This window comes from Ascaphus truei, chromosome 14 (genome assembly GCF_040206685.1).
Source record: "Ascaphus truei isolate aAscTru1 chromosome 14, aAscTru1.hap1, whole genome shotgun sequence".
NCBI classification, from domain to species: Eukaryota; Metazoa; Chordata; class Amphibia; order Anura; family Ascaphidae; genus Ascaphus; species Ascaphus truei.
Window position 1 is genome coordinate 56,537,097 of NC_134496.1, and position 24,026 is coordinate 56,561,122.

The window sequence follows — 24,026 nt, forward strand, 5'->3', positions numbered from 1 at the left end:
AATGGACCTTGCAGCCGGAATTAATAGCATTTATTTCCTTGTTTAATTAATTACTTTGATACTTTGTACAGGCATACCCCGCATTAACGTACGCATATATATATACAGGCACACCCCGCATTAACGTACGCATATATATATACAGGCATACCCCGCATTAACGTACGCAATGGGACCGCAGCATGTATGTAAAGCGAAAATGTACTTAAAGTGAAGCACTACCTTTTCCCACTTATCGATGCATGTACTGTACTGCAATCGTCATATACGTGCATAACTGATGTAAATAACGCATTTGTAACAGGCTCTATAGTCTCCCCGCTTGCGCACAGCTTCGGTACAGGTAGGGAGCCGGTATTGCTGTTCAGGACGTGATGACAGGCGCATGCGTGAGCTGGCGTTTGCCTATTGGGCGACATGTACTTACTCGCGAGTGTACTTAAAGTGAGTGTACTTAAAGCGGGGTATGCCTGTAATAAACTTCTTTTTTCATGTATGACAGATTTAACATCAGTTCTTTTAGCAGAAAAGGTGAATTCCAACTCACAGCTTGGGGAAAACTGTGAACGTAACAGAGGTGTCTCAGGTAACGCTGACAATAGGTGCTATAGTCATTAGCCATAACTATTAGTATTACCCACACAACCTGCTGACCAAACGAAGGCCAACGTGAACGATTTAAAAAATATATATATTGTTTTCTTTTGCTTAAATATATACAGCATTTGATTATCTTTATTGAAAAATAATTACCTAAGCAGCTACAATGTATTCTTATATTACTTGGGTAACAGTATCTTTTGTTACAGTTTGCAGCTCAAACTGCTGGGAATATTGATACCGTTCTGTGGCTAAAAGCATGGCATTAACCACAGAACGGTATCGTCTAATCGTTTTTGATTATTAAGCTCGGCTAACACGGTACAGATACCTCTACACATATATATATATATATATACACACACACACACGTTACCCTGTGTATGACACGTTACCCTGCGTATGACACGTTACCCTGCGTATGACACGTTACCCTGCGTATGACACGTTACCCTGCGTATGACACGTTACCCTGCGTATGACACGTTATCCTGCGTATGACACGTTACCTTGCGTATGACACGTTACCCTGCGTATGACACGTTACCCTGCGTATGACACGTTACCTTGCGTATGACAAGTTACCCTGCGTATGACACGTTACCCTGCGTATGACACGTTGCCCTGCGTATGACACGTTGCCCTGCGTATGACACGTTGCCCTGCGTATGACACGTTGCCCTGCGTATGACACGTTGCCCTGCGTATGACACGTTGCCCTGCGTATGACACGTTGCCCTGCGTATGACACGTTACCCTGCGTATGACACGTTACCCTGCGTATGACACGTTACCTTGCGTATGACACGTTACCCTGCGTATGACACGTTACCCTGCGTATGACACGTTACCCTGCGTATGACACGTTACCTTGCTTGCATTGGGACCAGGTTTCACAATAACTGTTTCGTCATTATCACCTCCATCAACATCTATTTCCTGTAAAGAATAAATTGAGCACTGTAAGATGTAGATGTTGGAAATGACAGAAGTATTTCCAATTACTGTATTTATCAAATCTTTTCCCGGAAATAATATTTTACAGGTAGCATTTCTGGTAAGTTTAAAAAGTAATTTTACCGACAAGTAGAACATACGGTATACCTTTCAAAAGGAACAAAGACACAAAGGTGGGTACAAAGGTACTGTATTACCCCGAATACTATGCACGCCAGAAAAGTACCACACGCAGCCTGACACACATTCTTGTTGCTCGCTGCCGTACATAACACACGCCGACATTTACAAGCCAAAGTAACATGGAAGAGCCGCCTTAGAAGGCCGCAGTCATGGGAATTACACGCAAAACAGCCAGGCAGACGGTGCAATGGGCTGTGTGTTTACTTAGATTGTAAGCTCTTCGGGGCAGGGACTCCCTCATGTCTGAAGCGCTTATTCCCACTTTTTATTATTATATTAGGTCATGTCTATTACTGCTGTGAAGCGCTACATACCAGGATGGCGCTACATGCTGTAAATAAAGACATACATACATACATACATACTGTAAATAAAGACATACATACATACATACATACATACATACTGTAAATAAAGACATACATACATACATACATACATACATACATACATGTGTTGGGGACGAGCATGAAGATCTAACTATGGACATAAGGGAATGGTGTATGGTGCAGAAAGCCTTACTGCTTAACCATGTCATTGTAATGACAGATTTTACCCAGAAAGTGGATTCAAACATCTTCAGGTCCAGCGGGTCTCCCTGCACTCTGCCATCCAGGACAATCAGTGAGTGGCAGGAGGCCAGGGCCCCCAGCAGAGGCCCCCATGAGAAGGACGTGCCGGACGATAACGGGAGAACATTCTGAAAACTGATTTCAAGCAACAGAAAAATCAGAACTTAACATCCCCCAGGCGAGACCAAGCTTAATATACAGGAAAACCTGGTGGGCTATGAAACATAAGTGTATAAAATGCATTGTAATGCAGACATTTCTGTTCAATCATCACATCTATCATAAATCATAAATATAAATCTGTCGTTTAGTTGTCCATCTCGTCAAGTCTATTCATGTACAGTACACATTCAAGTTCAACAGCTTATAGATTTGCTTTAAAAGTATTTGCATTCTCCTCCCCACTTACACACAGTTATATAAAAACATTACTGGTGTTAGTACTGTATGTTTGAGCGCAGGAAGCATGGGTGTGAGTATGTGTGAGCGCAGGAAACATGGGTGTGAGCACAGGAAGCATGGGTGTGAGTATGTGTGAGAGCAGGAAACATGGGTGTGAGAGCAGGAAGCATGGGTGTGAGTATGTGTAGCGCAGGAAGCATGGGTGTGAGAGCAGGAAGCATGGGTGTGAGTATGTGTAGCGCAGGAAGCATGGGTGTGAGAGCAGGAAGCATGGGTGTGAGTATGTGTAGCGCAGGAAGCATGGGTGTGAGAGCAGGAAGCAAGGGTGTGAGAGCAGGAAGCATGGGTGTGAGTATGTGTGAGCGCAGGAAGCATGGGTACTGTGAGTATGTGTGAGCACAGAAAGCATGGGTACTGTGAGTATGTGTGAGCACAGGAAACATGGGTGTGAGCACAGGAAGCATGGGTCTGAGAGCAGGAAGCATGGGTGTGAGTATGTGTGAGCGCAGGAAGCATGGGTGTGAGAGCAGGAAGCATGGGTGTGAGTATGTGTGAACGCAGGAAACATGGGTGTGAGTGCAGGAAGCATGGGTGTGAGTATGTGTGAGAGCAGGAAGCATGGGTGTGAGAGCAGGAAGCATGGGGGTGAGAGCAGGGAGCATGGGTACTGTGAGTATGTGTGAGAGCAGGAAGCATGGGTGTGAGTATGTGTGAGAGCAGGAAGCATGGGTGTGAGAGCAGGAAGCATGGGTACTGTGAGAGCAGGAAGCATGGGTACTGTGAGTATGTGTGAGCGCAGGAAGCATGGGTGTGAGAACAGGAAGCATGGGTGTGAGAGCAGGAAGCATGGGTGTGAGAGCAGGAAGCATGGGTGTGAGAGCAGGAAGCATGGGTGTGAGAGCAGGAAGCATGGGTACTGTGAGAGCAGGAAGCATGGGTACTGTGAGTATGTGTGAGAGCAGGAAGCATGGGTGTGAGTATGTGTGAGAGCAGGAAGCATGGGTGTGAGAGCAGGAAGCATGGGTACTGTGAGAGCAGGAAGCATGGGTACTGTGAGTATGTGTGAGCGCAGGAAGCATGGGTGTGAGAACAGGAAGCATGGGTGTGAGAGCAGGAAGCATGGGTGTGAGAGCAGGAAGCATGGGTGTGAGAGCAGGAAGCATGGGTACTGTGAGAGCAGGAAGCATGGGTACTGTGAGTATGTGTGAGCGCAGGAAGCATGGGTGTGAGAGCAGGTATAAAGGAAACATGCAGTTTGTACTGTCGGTCTCGTCCGTATTAATTAGATGTATCGCATTGATAGCTATCATTTACTCATATTGTGCACATATAACATCCCGTCAGGTTTTACATTGCATACCGATATCCATCGGAAGGGACAATACCCCACAGATCCAGCCCATCTTCTGTTAAAGTGCCAGTCTAGGAAAATCAGAACATAATGTTATCACACGGTGTTAGGTACATTTATATAACGGGTGCTGTAATAAATATGGGGTTTGATCAGATGTACTATAACTGTACATGAGATTTATAAATACAGAGTAAATGCGTCACAAACATATATTATATATATATATATATATATATATATATATATAATATATGTTTGTGACGCATTTACTCTGTATTTATAAATTTATTTATACACAAATACAGACACAGCACACACACACACACATATATGTGTTATGTGTTATGTGTTATGTGTGTGTGTGTGTGTGTGTGTGTGTATGTATATATATATATATATATATATATATACACATATACACATACACCACACAAACACATACAGTATATAAATATACATACACACATATGTGTGTGTGTGTATATATTTATATACTGTATGTGTTTGTGTGGTGTATATATATATATATATTTATATATATATATATTTATATATATATATATATATATATACTAGCTGAGAGACCCACACACACACACACACACACACACACACACACACACAGTTAAGAACATTGTAACTTGACCACCTTCCTGTCTCATTAGCTAAGTGTTGCCTAATTCCATCGCTAGAGTTGTACCATGTTTAGGGTAACCAGATTTTCAAAATGAAAAACCGGGACACAATAAAAAATTATTTATAAAACAAATTACATCACGTGACGCACCCCATTGCCATGGCAACAAGACACTGACGTCAGGCGGTGACATGTTGCGATGACAATGTGGCATCACGTGATGCCTCGGCACCATAATGGGTCCCGTTGGTGGGGGCTGCAGTGTGTGTTTGTGTGTATATAAATAATGAAGACATTAATTAAAATTTAAATAATTAACAAATTAAAATTAAATAAATAATTAATAGACATAAATTAAAATTAAATTAAAAAATGTAGGCATTAATTAAAATTAAGAATTTTAAAAATGTGACCTTCCTGACCTTGTATGTATATTACAATTTGCAAAATAGGGTCTCTTGCTCTCCTCGTGGCAGTCAGTGACATCACTGCCATGCAGGGCCACAGACAGCTTTCCTGGGGCCCAGGAAGAACGTTTTCACCGGGGCCCCCTACCCACGTTTCGGCGGCCTTGCGAGAACCCCCCCTTCTCACACACCTCCTCACTCTCACCCCACCTGACACTCCCCAGTCACCCATTCCTTCCCCCCCCCCTCTCACCCATTCCTTCCCCCCCCCCTCTCACCCATTCCTTCCCCCCCCCTCTCTTACACCCCCACCCCCATGTATTTTTCTCCCCTCCCCACTCTCAACCTCCCTCCCCAATAAACGTGCACACACAGTGACACACACACACAGCCCCTCCTCATACCTGCCCCCTTATACCTCCCCCAACTCTCCATATACCTCCCCTCCTCTCCTCTCCTCATACCTCTCCCTCCCCATCCTTTCCTCATATCTCCCCCCTCCTTATATCTCCCCTCCTCATACCTTCCCCTCCCCTCCTCATACCTTTCCCTCCTCTCCTCATACCTTCCCCTCCCCTCCTCATACCTTTCCCTCCTCTCCTCATACCTTCCCCCTCCCCTCCTCATACCTGCCCCATCCCTCCTCATACCTCCCCCCTCCTCATACCTTCCCCTCAGCTCCTCATACCTGCCCCATCCCTCCCTCATACCTTCCTCATCCCTCCCTCCCTCATACCTTCCGCTTCCCTCCCTCATACCTTCCCCTCAGCTCCTCATACCTTCCCCTCAGCTCCTCATACCTTCCCCTCAGCTCCTCATACCTGCCCCATCCCTCCCTCATACCTTCCTCATCCCTCCCTCCCTCATACCTTCCGCTTCCCTCCCTCATACCTTCCCCATCCCTCCTCATACCTTCCCCTCAGCTCCTCATACCTGCCCCATCCCTCCCTCATACCTTCCTCATCCCTCCCTCCCTCATACCTTCCGCTTCCCTCCCTCATACCTTCCCCATCCCTCCTCATACCTTCCCCATCCCTCCTCATACCTTCCCCTCAGCTCCTCATACCTTCCCCTCAGCTCCTCACACCGTCCCCTCAGCTCCTCATACCGTCCCCTCAGCTCCTCATATCTCCCCCTCCTCATACCTCTCCCTCCTCTCCTCCTATGACACACACACAGACAGACCACACACACACACACACACATGACACACACACACTCAGACAGGACACACACACACAGACAGACAGACAGACAGATAGGACACACACACACAGAGAGAAGCAGCTCACTCCATCCGGCCCCAGTACTAAGCCCCGCCCCCGAGATCCTCTGACCTCCAACCAACCCCCTGCTTCTACTCTCTAAGCCCAGCCCCCCCCCGGCATTCTAACTAACATGGAAAAAATACTACCCGGCTGCCGCATCCTCCTCCTCCTCGGCACCGCTGCTCGCTCCTCCTGCGCACCCCCCCCCCCCCCCCGCGCATCGTTGCCGACTCTCCCGCGCACCAGGAAGAAAAATTGGGACATTCCCGGGACGGACGGGCAACCGGGACAACCCAGCAAAAACCGGGACTGTCCCGGCAAAACCGGGACAAATGGTCACCCTAACCATGTTAAAAACCTTTGTGTCAGGCTGCTGCATTTCATAAAGAGACACATCTATAGTACAAGATCAATACGCCATGAGCAGCTTGCTTCATACCATCATATATTAGCCATTTACTGGTGGAGAACACAGCATGTTATTCAGGAGATAAGCCAAAGGGAGGATATTTATTTTAAATACAAAGTGCTGTACTGTACCTTATCAAAACAGAAAAGGTTTAGTGTCCCACAGAGATTGATCCTTTGAGGACTAATACAAAATATTCCTGCTTTCGTAAGTCTTTTCTGAGCATAAATGATCCCAGCGGTCAGAGCAGCCGGGAGCGCAGGTGGGACCGCAATGGTGATCACGTCCAGCGCCTTTTTCACCACTTCCCCAGCCTTTTCCTGACAAATTGTGAGAGAAATGAGATTGATGGAATAATAAAACAACGCAATCTCCCAATCAAAGCGTCAGGTGCGCAGAAGTAAAGGATCACACCCAACAGCACACTCACTGCATTTATATTGTGTCTACCATCACAGATACAGTCAGGGTTACTGTTTGAGGGGGGGGGTCCCAATGAAAGGAATGGACCCCCCGGCGCATCGCCGCTGCCACCTTCTCCAGCGCTATATTTTGGGGAGTTTGTTGCGGCGCTTATTACAGTGAGGCTGGCTACATCTGTATAACATCTCAACAGGACTGGCCATTAACTATAAATAATCATTTGAGAATAAGTTGTTATGGGTTTGCTGAAATAAACATTGTATTTGTACGTGTTTGTAACGGGGTGAGGCTGGGTGAGGCTGGGTGAGACTGGGTGAGACTGGGTGAGGCTGGGTGAGGCTGGGTGAGACTGGGCGAGGCTGGGTGAGACTGGGTGAGGCTGGGTGAGGCTGGGTGAGACTGGGTGAGGCTGGGTGAGGCTGGGTGAGGCTGGGTGAGTCTGGGTGAGGCTGGGTGAGGCTGGGCGAGGCTGGGTGAGGCTGGGCTTCTCTAGGAGTAGTGCTGAACATGAGTGGGACTGTTTTCCAATGATGCTCACGCCACATACATTTGAATTGACGGGTCCCTATGTTGTGAGGGGAATAGATCTAAGTTCAGCAATACCAATCTTATTTACATTAAATACATAAGATAACATACCCCATTTATTGAAAATATGCAGACAGCATAGACCATTCCAATGAAGGAAAGTCCAATAAGGCTGCAGAGGAATATCAAAGCATCCCTGTACAGCTTGTAATTCACAGGTTTGGGGTAGAGAATGGACCTCACCAGATCCCCTTTAGCTGTATCAAAACCTAAAATTAAAGACAAAACACAGGGCTAGTTGTGGACACTTAAACTGGCAAAATTTTTTTCAAATAAATGAATAACATGTATGCAAAATATTCAATAGGTGAACCTATATTCACAAGCATTTACCCTCAAGGTATATATAAATATATTTATACACACAATATACTAAGCTAAAATGGGAATGGTACTCGCCAACAAGCAAATCACATCGCATGGCAAGTAAGGCTTCAACCCCAAAATATGGAACACACCAAAAAGCAAAGTCCCTCATTCTCCGAAGGCTGGAATATCGCTGTGAGCTTTCAGGAAGAAGACATGAAGACTGAGGGTGCAAAGAATCCCCAGAGGTTACACAAAAGCTGCTGCTCAAACCTAAATCTGCTTACTAGTGAAGTTACCGGCTTTCAGTCTGCTGCTAAATCTCCAGCCAATAGGAAGCTGCAACATCATCGGTTGTGGCTGCCTATTGGACAGACATTTAAATCCCCTTTAAAACCAGGATGTAATACTCGTAACTTCCCCAGTAAGTATTTCGGGAAGATGGGGGTTCCTGGAGTTAAATCTAAAGCAGGTCAGTAAATAGGGAAGGATTAGTTAGGAGGGACTGCTGCTTTAACCCAAAACGGTTTGCAGTTATATTTTTGTGCATCACAAATAAAAGAAACATATAATGGATAAGGAGCAAAATGAAGCCGACATTTCTTTAAATGTTTTGCGTCAGCAGAAACAATACGGAAATGAAAAACATTACCTATTCTCATTACAACGGCCTTCACTGGGTTATGGTCAGAAGCCTTTGTCTGGATGACGTCTGTGCCACAGAAAAGAACATGTCTCTTATAATCATGCATACTATGGACTTTCCATGGCTCAGTGTCATCTGTCTTAGGGAGAGGAGTCTTGGTAACAGGAATGCTTTCCCCTATAGAAGATAGTAATTGATATCACGTTTCAATTCAAGTTATTTATTATTCTTTAATGCAGGTTACTTTATAACACAGGTGCCATGCAATACATATGACAGTTATATAAACATGCAAATGTTAATTAAAATGCCTGGGGAATCCCAGCTCTTCCATGGCTTGTGCACTGTCTGAGGTGATACTTAGTCACACCGCATGGTTCAGAAACCTCTGCAATTAGACATCAGCTCTCACTTTAGCCGAATGATATTCTCAGTATTCATCCTGAATGTTTTGGAATGGATTTTCGGACGTCCCTGGCACAGAGCCAGCATTTTACAATGAGTTTTTGCATCTGGATAATACTCCCGCGTGGGCACTGTACAATTTGTGTCATGGATCAATGTTTTCCGCTCTTGCAAGATTTGAGTTGGGATTAACCTGGTCTGCCCAAGAAACTGTGTCAAGTGCATCAAAATTGTTACTAACATTTGGAAGCAATTAACTTGATACTTAGATCCTGGGCTTTTATATTTCTGTACTTGCTTTAAACATCCATAACTATCCCTGAATACAGCAACATTGTGACAATGTTCCAGCGCACTACTGAAAAATACAAAAAAGGACAAAGGAGGGAGCCCCGATAGTGAAAAAATCGTAGAGGCTTTATTTAGAACATTTAAGAAGTGGTATTCAGAACCGACTGTGTCCTCCCACGCGTTTCACGCAAGTGATGTGGCTTTCTTAATTATTCAGCACATATAAAAGGTGCTTACTTCTGGTCTGTCCATTACTCCTTGAGAAAGCGCAACACTTGTGTGAAACGCGTCGGAGGACACATTCTGAATACCACTTCTTAAATGTACTAAATAAAGCCTCTATGATTTTTTCACTATCGGGGCTCCCTCCTTTGTCCTTTGTTGGATTTGTTCGCTAGTCACAGCGAAACACTGAGCACTGTCACAGTTTTGCCATTTCTTCCTGCTATCGGCGGCACACGGAGGGGGGATGTGGAGGCTTCTTCGTTGCCACGGATGTGCGGTTTTGAATCTCCACAAACGGCGGGACTTGGAGCTCTATGAGAGGGTCTACATATACCTCCATAACCCCTCACCCAGTCCCCTGATGGAGCAAAATGGATTTCTACCATTTTCTACCATTTAGGGATTTACCTGTGCCCGCATTCGGAGGTCAGTAGCCACATTGTAACCTCCAGGACCCTCTACCTTCCGTGACGGACCTCCCACCATTCCTCCCCCGGTCCATACTTACCAGAATCAGTGCACCCCAGAGCGCACGGCAGCGCTACCACTTACTTGTATCTCTGAATACAAACTACAGACCCCAAGGATGGGAAGAGAGCAGACATGGCAGGGTTATAAAGGCTGCCGGGTACAGTACCTGTGAGCATGCTTTCATTAACAATACACCCGCCACTAATAAGTAATGCATCACACGGCAACACTGTGTTTCCTGTTATTATAAGGATGTCACCAGGAACCAAACGACAAGACTCCACCTCAAAGACACCTGCAGGAAACAGAGAAGAGTATTAGCAACTAAAGCAATACATAACCAATTACAGTGTCCCATCATGCGCTCCCAAACCAACCGATTAAACCCAGGTGCTTATATTTTATAAAAGCCAAAGAGCTTGTATAGTCCCTGAGGGTTTATTCATATCTGTGCTACTCCAATAAATAATCCCCTAAATTGATGTTAAAATTAAAAGAATAAACCACTCAAAGTCAATACGAGGGTGTGTGCTAGTTTTTGACCTGTGCCCCCCCCCCTGCCTCGCAGCCCCAGCAGTCGCGCCTTCCCTCTCCTATGACCCTGCGTCAAATGACGCCGCGTTGCCATGGCAGCGCGTCACGTCACATGACCCCGCGGCAGCGTCAAACGCTGCGACGCATCGCCGATGACCCGGCTAGCAGCAGGTAAGGGATGTTACAGAGGCCTCACGCCTTCCCCGGCATTTAATTGAAATGCCTTGGGGGAAGGGCGCCGGGCCTCTGTAACCGCCAAGCCCCCCCTAAAAAATCACGTGCCCCCCAGTTTGCGCACCCCTGTGTTAGACTACTATTCTGATACGGATACTCTGCTGGCAATTTATTTATTTCTCAAACAAGCAATACACCTGATAAAGCTGAAATAAAAGGCCTTACATGCATCCTATAACCACAAAATCAGCCTACTGTAAGAAAGACCGCAAAGCTGGAGAAGACTTGGACTGGAGAGTGACACTAAGTATCACCCAGACCTGATATTTGCAAGTCAAGGGTTTCCCATCCAACATGATTGACTGCACAGTACTTCTACGTTTCCAGAGCCCATTGCGGCAACAAGCGCCAGCAGCATACGTATGTGCTGCCATTTTGGCAACAAAGTGATTAAATACTCTGATCTGATTTGTTTTCCTCACAGAACTCACCCTTGTGTTTTCCAAACACAGAAACCATGATGTTACTATGAGATGCGACCAGTCGGTGCAGTTTCACTGATTGCTGCAAATGGGAGAAGCGGATGAATGGAAAGTGTTAGTCAGATAATAACATTCACACACATTGAACAGCCTCGGGAAACTATAAACTATAAACTATAGCCGGGGGCCGCGCATGTCCAGCTGCGCCACGGCATATTGGCAGGGGCGTAACTATAGCCAGGGGCCGCGCATGTCCAGCTACGCCACGGCATATTGGCAGGGGCGTAACTATAGCCAGGGGCCGCGCATGTCCAGCTACGCCACAGCATATTGGCAGGGGCGTAACTATAGCCGGGGGCCGCGCATGTCCAGCTGCGCCACGGCATATTGGGAGGGGCGTAACTATAGCCGGGGGGCCGCGCATGTCCAGCTGCGCCACGGCATATTGGGAGGGGCGTAACTATAGCCGGGGGCCGCGCATGTCCAGCTGCGCCACGGCATATTGGCAGGGGCGTAACTATAGCCGGGGGGCCGCGCATGTCCAGCTGCGCCACGGCATATTGGGAGGGGCGTAACTATAGCCGGGGGCCGCGCATGTCCAGCTGCGCCACGGCATATTGGCAGAGGCGTAACTATAGCCAGGGGCCGCGCATGTCCAGCTGCGCCACGGCATATTGGCAGGGGCGTAACTATAGCCGGGGGGCCGCGCATGTCCAGCTGCGCCACGGCATATTGGGTTCTCTATTGGGCCCAATCCCAGGTATTTATTGGGGTTTGGAGGGAAAGGGCCTGTCAAGTCTTGCTTGTTTCAGTGAGTTTCACTTATTTTAAAGACACTTTCATCCATTTCAGATGAATGCGCCCGGTTTCCGGAGCCGAACCTCGTTCATTTCAGATGAATGCGCCCGGTTTCCGGAGCCGAACCTCGTTCATTTCAGATGAATGCGCCCGGTTTCCGGAGCCGAACCTCATCCATTTCAGATGAATGCGCCCGGTTTCCGGAGCCGAAGCTTGTTCATTTCAGATGAATGTGCCCGGTTTCCGGAGCCGAACCTCATTAATTTCAGATGAATGCGCCCGGTTTCCGGAGCCAAACCGCGTTCATTTCAGATGAATGCGCCCGGTTTCCGGAGCCGAACCTCGTTCATTTCAGATGAATGCGCCCGGTTTCCGGAGCCGAACCTCGTTCATTTCAGATGAATGCGCCCGGTTTCCGGAGCCGAACCTCGTTCATTTCAGATGAATGCGCCCGGTTTCCGGAGCCGAACCTCGTTCATTTCAGATGAATGTGCCCGGTTTCCGGAGCCGAACCTCGTTCATTTCAGATGAATGCGCCCGGTTTCCGGAGCCGAACCTCATCCATTTCAGATGAATGCGCCCGGTTTCCGGAGCCGAAGCTTGTTCATTTCAGATGAATGTGCCCGGTTTCCGGAGCCGAACCTCGTTCATTTCAGATGAATGCGCCCGGTTTCCGGAGCCGAACCTCATCCATTTCAGATGAATGCGCCCGGTTTCCGGAGCCGAAGCTTGTTCATTTCAGATGAATGCGCCCGGTTTCCGGAGCCGAAGCTTGTTCATTTCAGATGAATGCGCCCGGTTTCCGGAGCCGAACCTCATTAATTTCAGATGAATGCGCCCGGTTTCCGGAGCCAAACCGCGTTCATTTCAGATGAATGCGCCCGGTTTCCGGAGCCGAACCTCGTTCATTTCAAATGAATGCGCCCGGTTTCCGGAGCCGAACCTCGTTCATTTCAGATGAATGCGCCCGGTTTCCGGAGCCGAACCTCGTTCATTTCAGATGAATGCGCCCGGTTTCCGGAGCCGAACCTCGTTAATTTCAGATGAATGCGCCCGGTTTCCGGAGCCGAACCTCATCCATTTCAGATGAATGCGCCCGGTTTCCGGAGCCGAACCTCGTTCATTTCAGCTCCGGAACCCTTTGGATCCCAGGACACTTACTGGTGTCACCTGAACTGTCCCCTCCAGGGGAAGCAAAATGAAAGTTTAAATCTCCTGCGTCACGTGGGCCAATAGGAAGCCCCAACATAAACCGCCGCGGCTTCCTATTGGCCCACGTGATGTAGGGCATTTAAACCTTTATGAAGTATCAGTGGGCCCTTTCCTGATACGTATCGCAGGACCCAGGGGAGGGGGGGGGGAGGCAGAGAGAATCGCTGCTTTAAGCGCAGCATGCTCACTTACAGCATAGCAATTTCTAGTCTAGTCGGACACAGATACCCTTCAGTCTTTTAACACACCAATACGTACCCTGTACGTTATTAGGGTGCCCCCTCTAGGGGTACGCCATGCAAGCAATGCACCATCGCAGTCACTACTCCATTTGGAAAGGAAGAATCTTCCGCTTCAGTTTACGCCGTTGAGGCCTAACAGCAACCATGTTATCGCTACATCAAGGGACCACGTATTTGAGTGTCTTAAGTCTGGTGGCACTCAGGTACCACTGGCCTCCTGGCACTCAAAGAATAAAGCTCAGAAATGTGCAAATAGTTTGCAAAAGTGCACTAAAATTAGCAGTCATTTGTGAAAACAAAGTTCAACAAAACACATTCGCTTTGGGTCAATTAACCAATGTGCCGGTCACATTCCTCGTGTTACCTCTTTTTTTTAATGCACTGAACATTTTGCCACAAATGGTTAAAGTTGTCATTTACAATATGGCAAATTTGGAAAAAAGGCAATATTTTTTTGCAGAATTCCCCTCCCCCACCCGCAATATTTGGGCAAAAAGAGCAAGTGGGAAAACGGCAAATACGCACATTTCTGCCTCAACTGAACAACATGTTTCTACACGACGCATTACTAATGTATTTTCACACATATTCCCAGATAGCTCAAACTCCTACATCCACCACATCATGAATATATATATTTATGCCAAAATGAGTGCTACTGAGTGTGGCAAATGTATACAACAGAAGACAGGGGTGCCCAATGCTACATCAAATTGACAAAACATATATGGTAATGAGTATAAAGTTTAAATACTTGAATAATAATAGTAATTAGTTGGTTTTTTAGTTAAACCCTTTGGCCAAAGCGTCGTAAGCCTGCATACCAACGTCAAGGTAAACCAAAAATGCATTTTTGGTTTACCTTGACGTTGGTATGCAGGCTTACGACGCTTTGGCCAAAGGGTTTAACTAAAAAAAACAACTAATTACTATTATTATTCAAGTATTTAAACTTTATACTCATTACCATATATGTTTTGTCAATTTGATGTAGCATTGGGCACCCCTGTCTCCTAATGTATTTTCACTTAAACAGACAGGGAAGTGTAATGCACTATTTATGCTTTTAAAAAACAACATTTTATCATCAGGTTGTGATTGGTCATTAACATTCTAAAAAGAACGATTAGCATGAATTGGGGTGTTGAAAGACTTACCTGTCTTAGGGTGTACACAGACAAAATGATACAAACTAGCGACATGATTATAATTGCAACAGAATATTCAATGTATTCTTCAGCAAACCAAAGACACACAGAGAAGAGCTGGAACACGTAGAATGGATTTAGGACCTGGTAAGGAACACAAGTTAGCAGAAGATCAATAGTTACACAATCAGATGTTATTTGTGGTGTCAGGTTGAGAATTAGTACAGTAAGTATACTGTATCTCAAGCCAAGACACACTGAACAATAAATTAATTATTATGTCAAACAATGTAGCTTTCCGCTGGATCACTGCCGTGGGAATTTACGGCGTAAACTCCAATAACTTAGTTTGGCCCGTCAGGGCTTAGGGGAAAGGTCCGTAGCTGACTAAGGGGAAACGGGAGGACATACTTTTTCATGGAAACTATGGTACATTTGTGAAATAGCCTTTTAAGAGAGGTGGTCAATGCTAATAAATGACGGGAATTCCCAAATACTGGGCATAGACAGAACGCTTAATCCTAAACATGAAAATCAATAATAAAACATGGTCTGAGGTTTTACATCTGATAGGGGACGGGTTGGTTCTGACCTACGTTTCTATGGCTTGGTTGGACAAGACCCCAGGGAAATCTGCTCGTTGCCCATTTGGTAGCATATGATCTGATAGTACAGTATTTTATCAAAGCCCAATTTCTAAGGTAAAAAAATAATAAGAGCTGCTCACAAGATGAGTGATTAGGCTCGGTGATACAAATAATACAGGTTCAATATCCTAAGAGAAAACATTCTCTTACGGAGCCCGAAATATAGGGGAGAAAGATTCTTCACCAGTCACAATACGCTGTCATTTGCATGGCAGGATTACATTTACAATATATTTGGTGACTGTTGCATCACCAATCTGCAAAATATTGGGGTGATTTTACTGAAATTTGTGAAATAAGCTTTAGGCACAAAACAGGACTAGCCACATTTTGCATTTGACGACGAATAGTTTGCATCTGTCCATTAAGGTACATCACATGACAGAGGAAGCGGGACAGAAATTAAGCTTACCTCTTTAAAAAGTAATTTCCATATTGGAACAATTCCAACATCAATGGTATTAGGGCCACAGATAAGTCTCCTGCAAATGATAAAATGGGAACTCACGTGTTGTTTTTCACTTCAGTATTAGATTTGCATAAACATGGGTTTGAAAGTTGAGACTTTTGTATAGAAAGCACAGGTAAAACAGGACAGTGACCCAGCAGAGGAATTTCCGTGTGATACCGATCAGAACTGAAGGACTCGTTTAATGGTAAGAACGTGGCCTTTGGGCATAATGAAGGCAGTTAGATTCTCAGACACAGCTCTGCTTCAGACCACAGCTTAGTCACCTTATCTCTCTTTGCTTCAGTGACCAAAAATTAAATAAGCTCCTCGGGATAGAAACTCATTGTACTGTGGACAATGCAAGAGCCATGTGTGAAAAACAATATAAACACTGGTAAGGATTCTCCATAGAATCAGAAGCATGCAACGATCTCCAAAGGATCTCTCGCTGGGATCTAATAAAGCAGTAAATCACATACTAAAGTATAGCAGCTTGTAACTTCTAGTTAAAAAGGCTCATGTTATGTGGAATATCTTCAGTGAATACAATATGACACAATCTGTGTATAATACATGGTGTCTGTTGCACGGAGACAGGTATATACACACACACACACACACAACTTTTACCGAGCGATTACGTGTGATTTACTGCATTGCTAGATACCCCTGAGCGATCCGGTGGAGAATACTTACCATATATGTGAGGGCCCAGGTGCTGTACTTATATATGAATATTTACACAGACATAAAACTATACACATTGTTGCTGTAGAAACAATATTAAAAAATGTACCTTCAGCTATAGAACATTTTAGATATTTCTCCACTTTATTTCTGCATTATTATATTATAAACTATACACACAGAAAGAGGAAAAGAATGTGTAGGGCGCAATCCAAACAAAATACTTTATATATCACTTTAAATGATCATAAACAATAAATTTTTGTGCACTCACACAAAGTAATAAAAAATAAAAATAGTATAATTGCCTGAAAAAAGTCCTCAGTCTCACTCCTCCTGTATTTGCTGTTGGCTGGATATCAAATGTGAGGGCAACGCTTTCCCTGGGTATCCGCTGGAGTGCTATGTCGTCTCAGTATATAGCGCAGTGTCCGTTTGAAGTTCCACAAACCTCCGCTGTTTTGCAGTGGCTGCAGCTCCTCTCAACGGTTGCCTTCAGTACCTGATCAGTGTCCTTGGCAATGCTGTATCCCCCAGCTCCTTCCTGGTTTTCAGGCAATTATACTATTTTTAATCCTATTTTTAATTTGTATTACTTTGTGTGAGTGCACAATATTGTATTGTATTGTTTATGATCATTTAAAGTGATATATAAAATATTGTATTTGGATTGCGTCCTTCACATTCTTATATTCTTTCTGAGGTGTTCTATATACAAGAGGAGTGGTAACCTCTTTTGTGGGGCTGCATCAACCATCAACCGAATATGAGGAATATTTCACACATAAGGACTTCTAAATATCCTCATATACCTGTCTTAGTGATTTTGGGTGGAATAATTTACACTCAGGGAACTGACATGGAGCCTATATCTGTGCAAGCAATTGGTCTGCATCTCTAGGTGATAGTGCTATCAGTGGTTACTTGTTTTATGCATGTGGTTATTTGACTAAACCAACATTAATAATATTTTATATAATTTTGTTTTAATTTTTATTCTTTCTGTTTCTTTTTGTTCATTTGGTCAGTGAGTAACATCAAGAGGTCACATCTGATCATCTATTTATATGCCACAGATGCACACATACAGCTGAACCTCATTATAACACGGTGCTCAGGGTCCACATAATGAGACCGCGTTATAACCAGGATCGCGAAATGGTCACTGTGATCAGGGGTTCCGCGAGGACTTACCCGGCATCTGCAGCTCTCTCCTCTCCCTGCTTCATCAGGCTGTGTGCGCAGTGCTTACGTACACTCTCCCAATTTGACTTTCGAGCGCAGAGGAAGGTCACATGACCCTTCTCTAACCAATGACAGCCCAACAGTGAATACATTTTATATAATACGCATGCAGGAATTGAACCCATGTCTTTCATATGCTAGTAGCAATTCTCTAACTGCTACACCACAGGGTTGGTGTGATGAATCTGACTCTATAAACAAACTTAACATCTACTGTATAGTGCAATCCATCATGGTGACGGGGTTTAGCTGCATGTGTGTATCTGTGGTATATAAATAGATGTGACCTTTAAATGATGCCCAAAATGTAGCCACAGAGTGATATTTCCTTACCTAATTCCCTGTTCTTCTCTTGTAAAGCCAGAGCCAAACTTTGCATGTACTGACGCACAGGTGTAGTGATCTTCCAGGACTCTGCAATAACAATGGGAGCCAATGAAAGCAAAGGAGACAATGACGGGATCTATGTGGGTTATTCATTAAACTGGGATACTGCCAATCGGGGCACTAACGCACAGAAACTTTCATTGATGTCAATGGCAGATTCCATAGTGCCCTCATCGGCACAATCACATTGAATGAATTAGGGTTGGGTAATTAGGGTTAGGTGATACATTTGCATGTTGGCACAGGTATGGAGGAGATTAGGGTGAGGTTACATCTGCATGTTGGCGCAGGTATGGAGGAGATTAGGGTGAGGTTACATCTGCATGTTGGCGCAGGTATGGAGGAGATTAGGGTGAGGTTACATCTGCATGTTGGCGCAGGTATGGAGGAGATTAGGGTGAGGTTACATCTGCATGTTGGCGCAGGTATGGAGGAGATTAGGGTGGGGTTACATTTGCATGTTGGCACAGGTATGGAGATTAGGGTGGGGTTACATCTGCATGTTGGCACAGGTATGGAGATTAGGGTGGGGTTACATCTGCATGTTGGCACAGGTATGGAGATTAGGGTGGGGTTACATCTGCATGTTGGCACAGGTATGGAGGAGATTAGGGTGGGGTTACATCTGCATGTTGGTGCAGGTATGGAGGAGATTAGGGTGGGGTTATATCTGCATGTTGGCGCAGGTATGGAGGAGATTAGGGTGGGGTTACATCTGCATGTTGGCACAGGTATGGAGATTAGGGTGGGGTTACATCTGCATGTTGGCACAGGTATGGCGGAGATTAGGGTGGGGTTACATCTGCATGTTGGCACAGGTATGGAGGAGATTAGGGTGGGGTTACATCTGCATGTTGGTGCAGGTATGGAGGAGATTAGGGTGAGGTTACATCTGCATGTTGGCGCAGGTATGGAGGAGATTAGGGTGGGGTTACATCTGCATGTTGGCACAGGTATGGAGATTAGGGTGGGGTTACATTGGCATGTTGGCACAGGTATGGAGGAGATTAGGGTGGGGTTACATCTGCATGTTGGAACAGGTATGGAGGAGATTAGGGTGGGGTTACATTTGCATGTTGGCACAGGTATGGAGGAGATTAGGGTGGGGTTACATCTGCATGTTGGCGCAGGTATGGAGGAGATTAGGGTGAGGTTACATCTGCATGTTGGCGCAGGTATGGAGGAGATTAGGGTGGGGTTACATTTGTATGTTGGCACAGGTATGGAGATTAGGGTGGGGTTACATCTGCATGTTGGCACAGGTATGGAGATTAGGGTGGGGTTACATCTGCATGTTGGCACAGGTATGGCAGAGATTAGGGTGGGGTTACATCTGCATGTTGGCACAGGTATGGAGGAGATTAGGGTGGGGTTATATCTGCATGTTGGTGCAGGTATGGAGGAGATTAGGGTGGGGTTACATCTGCATGTTGGCGCAGGTATGGAGGAGATTAGGGTGAGGTTACATCTGCATGTTGGCGCAGGTATGGAGGAGATTAGGGTGGGGTTACATCTGCATGTTGGCACAGGTATGGAGGAGATTAGGGTGGGGTTACATCTGCATGTTGGCGCCGGTATGGAGGAGATTAGGGTGGGGTTACATCTGCATGTTGGCGCAGGTATAGAGGAGATTAGGGTGGGGTTACATTTGCATGTTGGCACAGGTATGGAGGAGATTAGGGTGGGGTTATATCTGCATGTTGGCGCAGGTATGGAGGAGATTAGGGTGGGGTTACATCTGCATGTTGGCGCAGGTATGGAGGAGATTAGGGTGGGGTTACATCTGCATGTTGGCGCAGGTATGGAGGAGATTAGGGTGAGGTTACATCTGCATGTTAGCGCAGGTATGGAGGAGATTAGTGTGAGGTTACATCTGCATGTTGGCGCAGGTATGGACGAGATTAGGGTGGGGTTACATCTGCATGTTGGCGCAGGTATGGAGGAGATTAGGGTGGGGTTACATCTGCATGTTGGCACAGGTATGGAGGAGATTAGGGTGGGGTTACATCTGCATGTTGGCGCAGGTATGGAAATGTTATGTATGAAGCAATGCAAGACTTGCGTTAGTATTGATTACGGTTTCCTGCGTTTCCTTTCTCCGTCACATTGCAGGTGGTGTAGCAAGTTTTTTTCGCACAATTATAGTACAGCAATATGCATCAATTTAATGGTTATTCACATTAATTCTTCTATTGTCATTTGTAATTTGATATTTGTAATATGTAAAATAATATTTCTAATATTTTAAAGATCAAATGCACATAATTCGACATAATTTTAAATACTCTTCATACATATTGCTCGAATCAAACAAAGAAAATGCAAATATTTTTTAATGCAAATGTTCAGAACAAACACCTCACGTCAGACAAAGACCCAGATGTTTTTTTATGTGTAAAAAAGGTAAAAAGCTACTAACTACCTAACTTACCCTGCTTTTTTGAACTTCTTCTCACAGTCATCCCAAATATAGCGGATTTTCTGCACTTGTATATATCTAACCTATACAAAATGATAAACACACAGAAAAGGAGGGGTGACCATGTTTGTGGGGATTAGTGAAACTATTAGTGAAATTATTTAGTCAGAACAGATAATAATTACCAATTATAGCAAAGTCTTGTTAAAATCCTAAAACAATTAATAGAATCATGAGTCACAAAAATGGTGATAGGTTAATATTGTCTGATTATAGTCATATTTTAGTCCTCGCTTTACTTTCTAATGTTCTATTAAAGCTTTTACAACATTAATTAAAATCCCTTAGTTTATTTATTTATAAAATGTTTTAGCAGGAAGTAATACATTGAGAGTTACCTCTCGTTTTCAAGTATGTCCTGGGCACAGAGTTAAGACAAATAATACATGGTTACAAATACAGTTACATAAGTGAGCAGGGTATACATTATATACAAGACATTGCATGCACAGTTAGAGATAATATATATTATGAGCTTATGTAACAGTTACAAACCAGATTAAAATGTGAGACCGCCTTAGTTTTGAAAGAACTTAAACCGGTGGTGGATGTGAGAGTGTCCGGTAGGTTGTTCCAGTTTTGGGGAGCACGGTAAGAGGAGGAGAAACGGACGGATACTTTGCCAATGTATTATCTTAGCTACTCCACTATAACCGCTCTCTTAAAACCCTGTAAATTCAAATCTAATCACTATAATTGTGTAATTACTGTAATTGTTATTACTTTTACAAAATATCCCTGAGTGACGAGTGTGCGATATTTCTGGATATTTGAGGAAAAGCCAATAAAGATAGATGAAATTGTGAAATAACTGTTAAGAGCAGCGGGGAATGAGTACCGTTATTACAATGCAATATACTGTATGTAAGTTGGGCAGCACTGTTAAAGTAGTGTTAGAGGTAAGAGAAGCCGTGATATAGCCCAATATCAGCAAAAATATTCATTCGTGCATTGCTTTTAATCTTGTAATGTAATAAGATGCCGGAGAGAGAAACCCGGAGCCAGAAACACCAAGGTCCAGAGGTATCTTTAATCTCTCATCCTTCCAGATAGAAAGTCAACTCTGCAATGTTCTATCCAAGGGTCTAACATTTGCTCCTACCGCCAATCCTATGCAATCCGAGCGAGTTTGGGCTATATTTTGACCTTCAAAAATATGTGAGGAAAATTACATTGTTTAGGCACTTTGCATACTGTACAGATTCTGGTGACAATGAGGTTAATCTTTTACCAGTGCCTACTAACTTATTCAGCGATCCAATAGACCAACACGTTTATAGGGATTTAAATGGCCTGTTACAAGGCAATCTGATTAACCCTTTAGAAGTGAATGATTGAGCAGTTATGCATTCTGGTTATAAACCAAAATCAATATTTTATCCTCATTCCAAGGAACAATATGTCGAACTGTTTGGTAAATTGCTTGAATATGAATTTAAGCAGATTTGTACCCAAGTTTCTTCAAATAAACATGATTATTCGAATATGGCACACAGTGAGACTAAGGCTATTACAGATTTGAGGTCAAATTCTGATATTGTAGTTCATGAGGCTGATAAAGGTGGAGGTATAGTCTTACAAGATAGGAAAGATTACTGTTTAGATGCAAGTCGATTGCTGTCAGATTTTGTTTAATAATAAAAAAATAAAAAACTTAAAAACAGGATCCAACCGCTAGTTTCCTCCGATCCATGAAAGAATTGCTAGACGAGGCATTACAGCATGGGATTTTGAAGAAAACTGAATATGATTTTTTTACATACACCACCACCCACTGTCCCCATCTATTACCACATTCCAAAAATACATCAATCTCTCACCAATCCCCCGGTCATCTCATTATTTTGTGCATAAATTCACTTACGTCTAATTTATCCCAATATTTAGATTTTTAGTTACAGCCATTAGTCGCAGAACTTCCTTCACATCTTCAGGACACCACAGCAGTTTTACAAGTACTGCAACACATTCTGTGGCAGAGCGGCTATAGATTGTACGTCTAGCGTTGCCAATCATTATACATCCTGCACCCCACATACAGAGGGATGCACAGCTATAAGGTATTTTTTGAACTAAAGCAACCTGTTATCATCACAGCAAATTGATTTTTTTTACTAAAAGTCAATTGAGTTCATACTAACACATAATTATTTTCTTTTTGAATCTGATTATTATTTACAGATATTGGGAACCGCAATGGGCACCAAATTTGCTCCTTCATTTGCGAATCTTTATATGGGATGGTGGGAGTTGATGACAGTGGAAAATGTACCTCCTCCACAGCTCATCAGTGATCTATAGATGATATATTAATAATATGGGAAGGTGATGAATCCTCTCTCCTGAAGTATATTGTTGAACTTAACGACAATGTATACAATTTGAAATTTAGTGGAGAGAATAGTGAAAAATCAATATATTAACTTGATCTTTGAATCTATATAGAGCGAGATCAAATATGCACGAAAACTTTCTTCAAAGAAACAAACGTGAATTCCTATATACACATCCGTCTAGTTGCCACTACAAAAGTGGGGTGGATAATATTCCATTTAATCAGCTTGTACGGCTGAAAAGGAATTTCACCCATGAGGAACACTTCCAAACTTAGGCTTTATTCCTTAAGGACCGTTTCTTGCAAAAAGAGTACAAGAAGGATCTCATTGGTGTAGGAATGGGTAAAGCCAATTTAACCGGAACAACTTGTTGAAATATAAAAGTAAAAAGTCTAAGAAGAAAAATAATAAATCAAGACTTGTTTCAGTTCGACAGAATACAGGGGTTTCAATAGAAACAGATGCTACTGTATCATCTGATTTGACAGATGTAGTTGACTTTCCAGTGTTTATCACACAATATAATGATAAGTATAGAGCTATTCAAAAAGCACTGGAAAGTCCTCTCTCTGGACCCTATTTTGGGATCTTTAATGAATCCTAAATTGTATGTAGGAGAGCAAAAAATCTTAAAGGGATATTGGCTCCCAGCCAAATCAAAGCAGAACCTATTAATGATGGAACATTGAGATCTCATTTGGGATTAAGGGGTAATTATCATTGCAACAAATGCAGAGTGTGTAAACATATGGTTACAAATAAACAAATTGTTTCATTTGCCACGAAACAAAGTTATAACATTCAAAGCTTTATCAACTGTTTAACTGCTCATGTCGTCTATCTTGTTCAATGTAAATGTGGGTACCAATACATTGGAAAAACTAAAAGGAATTAAAAAATCTGCATTTTAGAACACGAGGAACGTTAAAAATGTACAGAAGTTTATAGATAAAAATCAACCCCTTACCCATCTATAAAAAATTTTTATGGATTCCCATCGTTGTGACCCCAGTGATTTAACTTTTATGGGATTGAAGTTATCACAGTCAATAAAAGATTG

General features: G+C 43.9%; 1 protein-coding gene across 7 annotated transcripts in view; it reads right to left on the reverse strand.

Annotated features, from left to right (window-relative positions):
• Positions 1–24,026, reverse strand: part of LOC142466205 (putative cation-transporting ATPase 13A4) — a 76,961-nt gene that overhangs the window by 26,182 nt on the left and 26,753 nt on the right. For all 7 annotated transcript variants that reach the window (XR_012788088.1, XM_075571090.1, XM_075571094.1 and 4 more), the window contains 12 exons: positions 20,583–20,653; positions 18,098–18,178; positions 15,794–15,863; positions 14,744–14,878; positions 11,344–11,416; positions 10,311–10,439; positions 8,759–8,929; positions 7,852–8,009; positions 6,921–7,109; positions 4,075–4,136; positions 2,297–2,447; positions 1,471–1,539 (listed from right to left, as the gene is read on the reverse strand). Coding sequence is in view for 6 of the 7 variants with exons in the window: in XM_075571090.1 (XP_075427205.1) it covers positions 1,471–1,539; positions 2,297–2,447; positions 4,075–4,136; positions 6,921–7,109; positions 7,852–8,009; positions 8,759–8,929; positions 10,311–10,439; positions 11,344–11,416; positions 14,744–14,878; positions 15,794–15,863; positions 18,098–18,178; positions 20,583–20,653 (1,359 nt within the window). In the remaining variant the exon portion in view is untranslated. The remainder of the gene's footprint in view (positions 1–1,470; positions 1,540–2,296; positions 2,448–4,074; positions 4,137–6,920; positions 7,110–7,851; positions 8,010–8,758; positions 8,930–10,310; positions 10,440–11,343; positions 11,417–14,743; positions 14,879–15,793; positions 15,864–18,097; positions 18,179–20,582; positions 20,654–24,026) is intronic.